Source organism: Lycium barbarum, chromosome 10 (genome assembly GCF_019175385.1).
Source record: "Lycium barbarum isolate Lr01 chromosome 10, ASM1917538v2, whole genome shotgun sequence".
In the NCBI taxonomy this organism is placed as follows: domain Eukaryota; kingdom Viridiplantae; phylum Streptophyta; class Magnoliopsida; order Solanales; family Solanaceae; genus Lycium; species Lycium barbarum.
Window position 1 is genome coordinate 13,117,096 of NC_083346.1, and position 10,544 is coordinate 13,127,639.

Here is a 10,544-nt window from a genome sequence, read left to right on the forward strand (position 1 = left end):
AGGCATTTTATATCCTTCAGGAATTTTCATATAAATTTCATCAAGTACGCCACATAGGCCGTGACAGCATACATCAGTATAAATAATGTGACATCTTCTGTTGTTTGGACTGCTGGCCCAATAAACATTACGTTTACCAAGATGGATCATTTTACTTGGTAATTATTCTACGTCAACATGCTTTAAGAGACGTAGAAATCAAATCCTCACAACCTTATACAATATTGCGCGCTATATTGTATATTGTCGACAAGATATCATGTTGTATCGGTTCGCAATTCGACATAACTTACTGAGATCTCATCACTTCATTATTTTCAGGTACCTGAACCTCCTATAAGGTTTATGAAGTGTTATGTCGTAGCTCTTCAAGAGCACATTGTCTCCTTATTATGATCATTTGCTCCTCCCCTTTTCAAGGATTATTATATTTGGAACCGATTGGTCTACCATGCTCCATGCACGCTGTAGACTTTGTCCTTCAGGGACATTAAGAGCATTTTGCAGATAAAATATGAAATAGTTGGGTCAGCAAATGCTTCCAGCATTTGACTTGAATTATCTGAGGATCATACTGATGATAATTCACAACATATTTCTTAGCTGCTTATTCTCTCCCCCTTATTTTAGTGACATATGTCCCCATTTTCTTTGGAAAAAATCATCTGTGTGCATCATGGTATATCCATTAATCATGTACCGCACATCAAATGCTAAAAGATGGAAATATCTAGTTCCTGACCCTGAACCAAATATGAGGGGAGAATTTATCAAAATTTATTGATCTGAAGCATACAAGTGCTGTTGTATGCAATATATCATATCTCAGACCAACATCTGAAACTCTGTTCTCATAAGCAATGGTTTAGCTGTATTATGGAGGCATCCAATGCCAAACCTACTTAGATATAAATCAGCATTATCAAGATGATTGTCTTGATTACATATTCTGAAAATTGTGCTTCCAACTCAATTATTTTGAGCAAGCAACTTTATAAATGTCAAACTGCCAGTTGACAATAAACATACATGTGACTGTCTTAAATAGATGCATCTATTTAAGACATCACATTGCAGGTGAAGGGGCCCACATTCACCTTTTATATTTTTCAGAATTTTGGGGATTCAGTCCCAACATTAGCTGGTGTAATCAACTTATCATGAGAACAAGCAACACAAACAAATTCTTGAAGAATCTTCTAGTTCTTCAATATGTTTTTTTAATACTCAATTAACACATCAGATTTAAATCAGGACGATCAAAATGGTCTTGTCAACTGATAAAATTATCTGTACCCGTAAACTTCAAGTTTACTATGACGAGTGCTATTTCCTTTAATAAACTTCTGGTTTACTATTGCATGAAATTTTATGTCAAAACTTCTGGTTTATTGTGACATGCGATCTCATCATGCTCGGGTAACGCTTTACACACGTGACCCTACCCGTAATAAGTTGGAGATATTCAATCTTCCAATCATCTGTAATCTCAATATGATGACCATTTTTCTCGCTAGTAAACTTCAGGTTTACTATAATTTATTTTCCGATCGAAATAATTATGATCTGAGATGAATGGTACTATCATATATAAGCTCTTCGAGAGACATCAATTTGTTCACCATAATCATATATTATTTGGACACTGCTAGTGTCATGATACTTGTAAATAAATAATTAGCTCTTCTGGAGCCTTTGATCATTAATTTCTATTACCAAATATTTCTTAAATACTTCTGGTACCATTAAAGCAAATTTCGACACTACTGGTGCTACGAAATAAACATTGAATTCTAAACTTCAATATTTCAAACATCTCCTTCAGGGAGATTCATCATTAACTGAGTATTTTGTATCTAAGCTCAAACACATAATAATCAAATCCTTCATAAAGAAATACATTAATTGTTATTTCCTTCAAGGAAATCAATAACAACTAACCATAATGTATTAATTTGGTTATAGGAGAAAACATTCTACTGTGCTTCTTTTTGCCTTAAAATGATACTTTAATATGTTTCGACGTACAACAGGTACGTGTAGTAATGTCTGAATTTCATACCACAAAAATATAACATCTACATTCCTTGTATATTATCCCTCCAGGAGATAACTTGTGGTATTTGTTCATTCACTTCGGGGAATGAAATCTGATTATTTAAATGTGTTTGAAATACGACGCTCATCAATAACTCATTATTTTGCTCAAACACAAGAAGACATTGCTTCAGAGTATTTCTCAGATATTTTGGTAATTCTTTCTGCTTCAGGAGTAAAGTTTCAGAGTTTTACTGCTTCGGGAGTAAAGTTTCAAGTTTTACCACTTCAGGAGTAAAGTTTAAAGGTTGACTAATTCAGGAGTAAATTTCTGAATTCTACTAATTCGGGAGTAGATTTCAGAGTTGTACTATTTCAGGAGTAGAATTAAAAGCCTTACTACTTCAGGAGTAAAATTCACAGTCTTACTACTTCTGGAGTAGAATTCAGAGTTTTACTATTTTGTGAGTAGAGCTCAAAGTTCTACTACTTCGAGAGTAGAGTTCAAAGTTTGCTACTCCAGGAGCAAATTTATGAGTTTAGTACTTCAGGAGTAAAGCATATAATATTAAGAATATTTCTTCTCAATTATTCTATCTCTTCTGGAGATGAATCATGATATTTTCACAATCAAATGCACGTTTATATTTATAGGCTTTACTACATATTATCACATTCACTTCAGAGAATGGATCTGTATTTGCAACATTTATCAAAAGTTTTCATTCTTCAGGAATAAAACATAATTATCTGAACGTGTCTTAGGCATATCAAATCGTGATAGCTTATAGCCTCTTTTAAGATATTGCTACTTCAGGAGCAAATCGAGGCATACATATAATGTGGAGATTTTTTTTTTCTAACACATCTTCAATCATAAGCACAATAAGCTCGTAAAAATATTACCACTTCTGGTGTTCACGGATATAACTCATTTAATCAATTCATATTTGCGAACTAACCTTCCAGTAGAATATTGGCATAAGGCCTTCAACAACTTTGGTTTCAAGATATTTTGGCAAAAAGAGGCCGAAGTGCTATATTCCATAGTAATATTTAAAAAAAAGAAAGGCCATGTTTCTTACTACGTTGATGGTGAGCTTCTCCCAAAAATCAATTTAAAATTTTCATAGTTGTTAAAGTCAACAACAATCAACCATCAAAACAAAGATAGAAAAATACTTGGAACATGTTACCTGAACTGTTTAGACTAAATAAGTACTGCAAGTCCTTTACTTTATCTCCAGGAGGCAACGACTTGTACTCAGTGTAATTCCAAGAATTGCACCTTCGAGGCTTTCAAAGTATTTGCTCAAAATGGCTGAGGCTCGTGCTGATAACGTGTTATAAAATAAAACTATGAAGTAAATACACAGAAGAAATATGTAGAGAGAATATGTAGAGAGATATCAAATTATATTACTTCTTCTCTTTCAATATTGCATCTGTGCATCCTATTTATATGAGCAACATACAAAGGAGATATTTTGGGATATTTGGGATATTTTGGGATATTTCCAAATTAATGGATATCCACTAGTTGGATATTTATAACAAATCATACTTTTTAAAATTTGAGACCACAACTTTTCCAAAAATTTGGTATGGATAAAACGAGTAAAAAACATCGTAAGAAAATAAAAGTAAAAACCATAACTAAGTTAGGATAAAAGTTTTATTCACTGGTGGCATGATTGGAAAAAAATAATTCATACTTCCAATTTAAATTAATGTACTCCAACATGTATTCATCCTTTTTTATAGGTTATTTATACTTGGTAAAACTTAATTACCTTCAGTTAGATTTAAAGAGTCCGGAGCCTAAAGGATATAAAAATACACGGTATAAATCAAAAGGGGATGGTCAAAAATTTATATACCAAAACGGGTATAACGTGGACTGATCCACGTTATACCCCAATTTTTTTTTTCATTTGTCAGACAATCACCGAAAAATTAAAAAAAAAAAATTAAAATGTATAACGTGGACTGATCCACGTTATACAAAATTATTTATATAACGTGGATCAGTCCACGTTATACAATATCTGATACATTAGGTAGATGTTAAAGTCATTTCAGTTTTAGACATGGGCACCAGATGTTCATTAATATCCAATAGGTCAAGTCTAAAGAGTGTGCTTCATCTTTGAAGATCATGACTCTAGCTGTGAGTACTCGTACAAATATATTTTGTAAAACGTGGACTGATCCACGTTATACAAAATATATTGTATAACGTGGATCAGTCCACGTTATAACTTCATTAATTTTTTTCCCCCGTTTTACAAATACTTGGTAAGACGTTGCCTCTATTTAAATCATATTCGGCTGTGTTTTTAATAAAAAAATTATTGATTTTTTTAATTTTTAAAAAAATTAAAAATTAATTTCAGTGATTAACTCAAATAAATATTTTAACACATGCAATAATTAAATATGTGTTATTTATTTTAACATATTTATTTTAACACATGCAATAATTAAATATGTGTTATTGATTTTTAACACATGCAATAATTAAATATGTGTTATTTATTTTAACATATCTAATTATTGCATGTGTTAAAATATTTATTTGAGTTAATCACTGAAATTAACTATATGCTTTAAAAATTAAAAAAATCAATAAATTTTTTTTTATTAAAAACACAGCCGAATATGATTTAAATAGAGGTAACGTCTTATCAAGTATTTGTAAAACGGGGGGAAAAAATTAATGAAGTTATAACGTGGACTGATCCACGTTATACAATATATTTTGTATAACGTGGATCAGTCCACATTTTACAAAATATATTTGTACGAGTACTCACAGCTAGAGTCATGATCTTCAAAGATGAAGCACACTCTTTAGACTTGACATATTGGATATTAATGAACATCTCGTGCCCATGTCTAAAACTGAAATGACTTTAACATATACCTAATGTATCAGATATTGTATAACGTGGACTGATCCACGTTATACATTTTATTTTTTATTTTTTTAATTTTTCGGTGATTGCTGACAGATGAAAAAAAAAATTGGGTATAACGTGGATCAGTCCACGTTATACCCGTTTTGGTATATAAATATTTGGCCATCCCCTTTTGGTTTATACCGTGTATTTTTATACCTTTAGGCTCGGACTCTAGATTTAAATGACATGTTTGTAAAAGATCTCGGCAAAAGAATGTTGTGCAAATCACAAGAAGGAGCTTATCTACATCAGATATAATATATAACCAGAGATTTCAAAATAATACTACAAATGTTTGTGGTTCAACCCACATAGCAACAGAAATACAGAATAGTTGTCTTACACAAGCAACATATACAGCAGGTTACATGATTATAAAGCTGCAGCTAGGTAAAACTAACTGAAACACTTAAAACAGTGCATTGCAATTTACATGGTGGGATCTTTTCCACACCCCATTAGAACATGAGTTAAAAGCATCGAAGCTCTACGAGATACCTCCATCATGCGACCAACAAGTGGTACCTTGACGGTCTCCCTATTCCGCAAAGGATTCTTATCCCAGCTGCAAACATTGTTCGTTAAACATTCACATAGGAATATATTATACAACCAAACATTATATATATATAGAATACATTTGACAAGACGAGTGAGGCTTTCTCAGTTGGTAATACGCCTCTACCTTTAGCCAATTGGTAGAGGGTTCAAGTCACGTTATAGCAATGGGGAGAAGCACCGTTCAAGTCACTAATTGAGCAAGCCTCACTCATTTTTCCAAACATAAGAGTACTATATTTGGCAAGATTATGTCATGTGACTAGTGCATAGAGCCAGTTAAATAAACTATACAACGAAACTATATATATAGAGAATATATTTGGCAAGACAAGTGAGGCTTGCTCAGTTGGTGAGATTCCTCTACCTTTAGCTAGTTGGTAGAGGGTTCAAGTCACATCATAGCAATGGGGGAGCCTCAACTTAGCAAGTCTTACTTGTTTTGCCCAAAAAAACATCTTTTGGCAAAATTATGGCATGTTACTAGAACACAGAGCTAGCTAGAAGTGGCATTGGCCATACTGCATATCTAAAGCCCTAAACCAAGTAAAATGAATTCGTGCAATTTCATTGATCTGATACCAATTATACATCTTATTTTCGGATTCAGTATAGGATTGCACAGAACTTGATAATGCTAAAGCACTCATACTTTATAGATTGCCTCTTACATTTCCACAGAACGGACAAAACTGTTAGGACCTCATGGAAATGAAACAAGAGAATGTTCAACAAATTCCTTCTTGAGTAGAAGTACCAGGAATATGAAATATATGCATACCAGTCTTCATGACGAACAACCTTTCCTCCTTCAGTGTACAACTTGATCAGTGATATCATATGAATGTCTTTCCCCAAGAACTTGTAATATTGTTTGCTGTCAATTAAAATCTGCAGCCATCAACCATAATGTCGGATTCCTAAAGCAGAGAATAAAGTCATAAACAAAGCGAAAAGTGGATGCAATGGGATGAATCTTTAACCTCTTTATTTCCAGGAGAAATTTCTTTCTCTGTGATGTTGTATTCTACGATTCTTGATTCACGGAAGACCTGAAATGTACAAAAAGCAACAGTTTGAATTATTCATACACAACAATCCCAAGCTTAAAGAAAGACATTATATGATAATGAATTAATCAATTTAAAATATAAACGGTTGGGTAAGAACTATTGACATAAACCATAGTAGCTATAGTCACTCAATGGAGATGTTCACCTTTGTTTGGGTAGAAGATTTTCCAGGACATTTTTAGCACTTAGCAGTAAACTTATAATTATGCTGTAGCAGTGTGGATGGTACTGATTTATTAGTTGAATACCAATCTAATAAGCACTTCTCTGGATTATGCCGGGAACCTTAGAAATTCCCATGCTCTATTTTTCGAGAAATGATTCTCAAACAAAATTATGAAGTCCATTTTTTGGAAGCAAAACAGCAGAGCGGAATGGATATCCCAACAGGTTCTTGCCTATTTCTTATTCTTTTTCTTTCCACAAAAAGGTGTATCGATCTAGCATAGTAGTATATTAGTATGAAATAGGACACTTAGCAAGAAGGAAATTATTTAGACCTTCCCAAGTGAATAAAATGACGATTTTATCTGCTTTACCCTGCAATCACCAGTAAAATTCATAATCAGACTTACTAATACAGAGGATTACAAAAGAGGCTAATAGATGGAAATAGAATTGAAAGGAACAAGCTATTTACTAGCTGCATGAATGCAGACAACAGAAATCAAGCAACACTCTGAACTTTCACTTAGAACCTCTCAATGCAACAACTGTTTATAAACTGAAATTGGTTTCCTTTTCTCTCCTCATTTCTAATATAATAAGAATATGTTGAAGGCCAATTCAGGCGCCACTTCTCTTAAGACTACATACCATCATTAAGCATGAATGAATAATGAAGTGGGATATACATCTTATTGAGGTACTAAATCCCAACTATTGAAAGGATAAACCTACGTTGATGATGATTTATATTGTAAACTTGAGCATATCAGTTAAGCATAAAAGGGTCAGACTCGCGTTACTTCTGATTCAGAAATATAGAAGTGCTTGATTTTCAAATTTCACAATCACCAGGTGTGAAGGTGTCTACATTGAGCTTTTGAATTAAGGGGTGGAGAATAAATAGTCTTTCATTGTCTCCTTTATAGCAAAAAATGGTCAGTAAAGTAAAATAAAATAAAAAATTGCAGCTGAAGCACGTCAAAAATGTTTATTTCTTGCTCTTATCACCATGAATTATAGGCACTTGTCTAACTAGCAATAGTTTTCTACTACTAAACAAGGCTACTAAGATAGAAAAGCATACCCCTCTGCCCGCATAAGGGGATCTTCAAACGTTGCATTTGGAGCATAAATCTCAAAATCTCGTGCTGTGGCGCGCGATGCATATCTGAAATTTATTTGCAGAAAGCTGGTGAATTCATTAACTAATGAGATATTGATTAACTGATAATTGCATAGGAGAGCAAAATAAATAATCCTCTTAAAGAAAGATAGGTGGTATGCATGATGTATTAACTGGTGCGAATAGATAAATTAGAACGGGGCTGAACAGCAAATCACAAGACAAACTTGTGCTTCTATAAGGAAAGAATCTAACAAGCCTCTCTTATACTCGTATTTCCCATATGAAATGTTCATTAAGAAAGGTATATCACAAAAACAGGATAACAAGTCTACCAAGAAACATATCTCCTTATGAAGGCACCAATAGATTTGGATTCAGAATTTGCAATTTTCATGTCATAACTATACGAAATGAACTATGAAATGTCATCACGAGCTGAACAAGTTGCTTATGAAGAAACCATCTAAAACATGCATCCCTATGTCAATGGAATTAAAGGAGACATCAATATATGGTGCATCATTGATGGTGCCACGGTGCTCCTACCAGCTGCGATAAGGCTTTTCTGCACCTAAAGCCTTAGTACTATTGCCCTTGTGCTAAAAGTAATGCTAGAACAGGTTCTTTTTACCATCAACATTACCCAAAAAAAATAAAAATAAAAATAAAGAACTAAAAGAGCTGCCAAAGGAAAAATTGAGCAGTTGATTCTGCAACAACAACTATGTCTCAATTTCAAACAAGTTGGAGTTCGCTGTATGAATCCTGACTATCTATATCACTCTATTCAAAGCCTGTCTCGACACAAAATTATAAAATTGTAGTTTCTCAGTGCTAGAAGTTCTCAACATTCTACTGGTGTATAAGTTCTGACAAGACTAAAAGACTTCTGTCGTACACCAAACCTAAAGTAAACCTGCTAACATGACTAAAATTTAATCCTAGCATCCGTTACAAGAAGAGTAGGGGGTTAAGTTGAATTCTTCTAAACCTCAGGGGTCCGGGTGATAATCTCCAAATACACCGGCTTTACCTAGGTCCCTGATTTAAAAGAATAAAACTTCTGGGGAAATAGTAAAACATAAAGAGAACAACTTCACCAGCTCTGGTCTTAACACAAGACCATTTGCTACAATTAAAGAGAGCCTCAGTCCAAGATTCAAATTCCCTCCTACCCGAAAAATATATGTTATTGATACACAAAAATAAATCGAGTAGATTAATAGCTTGTTTGGCCAAGCAGGGGCGGATCTAGCCTATTAATTTGGGTTTCAATTGAACCCCTAACTTTCGACAAGGAGCATAAAATTATGTGTAAGTAATTATTAAAATTGTAATATATAGTAGATATGAATCCATAACTTCTAGAATATAAAGGGTCAATACTAAAAATCTTAAGATTGAACCCACAAGATTTAAATCCTGGATCCGCCTCTGTGGCCAAGCCTTTATGAAGTCAAAAGTGTTCTTTTTTATTTAGAGAGTTGAAGTGTTTGTTCAAGCTTTTCGGAAAAACAAGTGTTTTTGAGTAATATAACAAAGCTGAAAAAAGTAGCTTTTACCTGGAAGCTTGGAACCTTGGCCAAACACAATTGCTGCACTAATATTGGTAAAAGTGTTTTACAAATTGATTAGCTATACACGAAATGCTACTCTCCGATCGAAAAGCACTTCTAATAAAAAGATACTTTACGAAATATGCAGATTTCGGAAGTTCGGCTAAACATGCTATAAGTTTCTAAAGTGACAGTGATTTACAGGGGTGGAATGATTGGAACTTTTAGATGTGGTGGTATTTTGCACATTTTTGTCTACTTGTTCCTGTGTCCAATTTTTACTAACATCCCTGCTAGATCATGGATGAATTGACGAACCAACAAGTTACAATTGAACCCAAACTCTCAACAGTTGATAAGTAAGACTCTAATTTCCAATACTACAAATAAAATAATGCTAATATATTGCTATAGCATGATCATAAATGAAAATCCAAAAGCAGAAGAAAATAATACACTCAAAATTGTACCAAACTCACAAATTGAGAAGATGGGGAAGTATATAATCAGAAGTACTATTTGAGTGATTATAATCACCAGCCGCTTCCTTGCAGTACCCTTCTCTCTGTTCATCCTTCATCCCTTCCACAGTGTCTTAGCAATCAGCAAAAACAGTCCAACACAAATTGAGAAACACATACATATTAATAGACATCACAAGAAATAAAAAACCAACTTTTTCTTAACAAGAAATACCTTGGGAGTGCTTGTTTTCCATAGGGAGTTGGAATATATTGTTGTTGTTGTTGTTGTTGACAAAAGAAGAAAAGTAGGAGGGATATGCACAAGCTCGAGTAAGAGATTGTGATGTGAAAGAACGAAGCATGCAGAAGAATGGAGAAAAAACAAAAGATGATGAAAGTTAGAAGGTTGAAAAGAGGAGAACAAAGGCAAGAAAATGATGGAGGGAAGGGAACTTTGAAAGTTCGTATAGGGGATATGAGAGGTTTATTGGTGCTTTACGTGGAGCTACTATGTCCTTTTGATATTTGCTTAGAAATGATCTTTTTTATGTTTAATGAAATTAGGATTATAATGTTTTTTTTGCTTAAGCAGATGTAAT

The 10,544-nt window shown here is 33.4% G+C and overlaps 1 protein-coding gene across 2 annotated transcripts; it reads right to left on the reverse strand.

Annotated features, from left to right (window-relative positions):
• Positions 1 to 5,239: 5,239 nt before the first annotated feature.
• On the reverse strand, positions 5,240 to 10,459 carry LOC132614401 (uncharacterized). 2 transcript variants are annotated; one of them, XM_060328848.1, is made up of 7 exons: positions 10,178 to 10,459; positions 9,961 to 10,063; positions 7,884 to 7,967; positions 7,132 to 7,171; positions 6,542 to 6,610; positions 6,340 to 6,449; positions 5,240 to 5,565 (listed from the first exon to the last, which is right to left on the reverse strand). In XM_060328848.1, exons 1-7 carry the CDS (start codon positions 10,305 to 10,307, stop codon positions 5,430 to 5,432), a joined length of 672 nt encoding a protein of 223 aa, XP_060184831.1. In that variant the 5' UTR covers positions 10,308 to 10,459; the 3' UTR covers positions 5,240 to 5,429. The 2 variants fall into 2 exon arrangements, with proteins under 2 accessions (XP_060184831.1, XP_060184830.1); XM_060328847.1 differs by having other exon boundaries at positions 9,961 to 10,075; positions 10,178 to 10,443.
• Between the last annotated feature and the right edge of the window lie 85 nt (positions 10,460 to 10,544).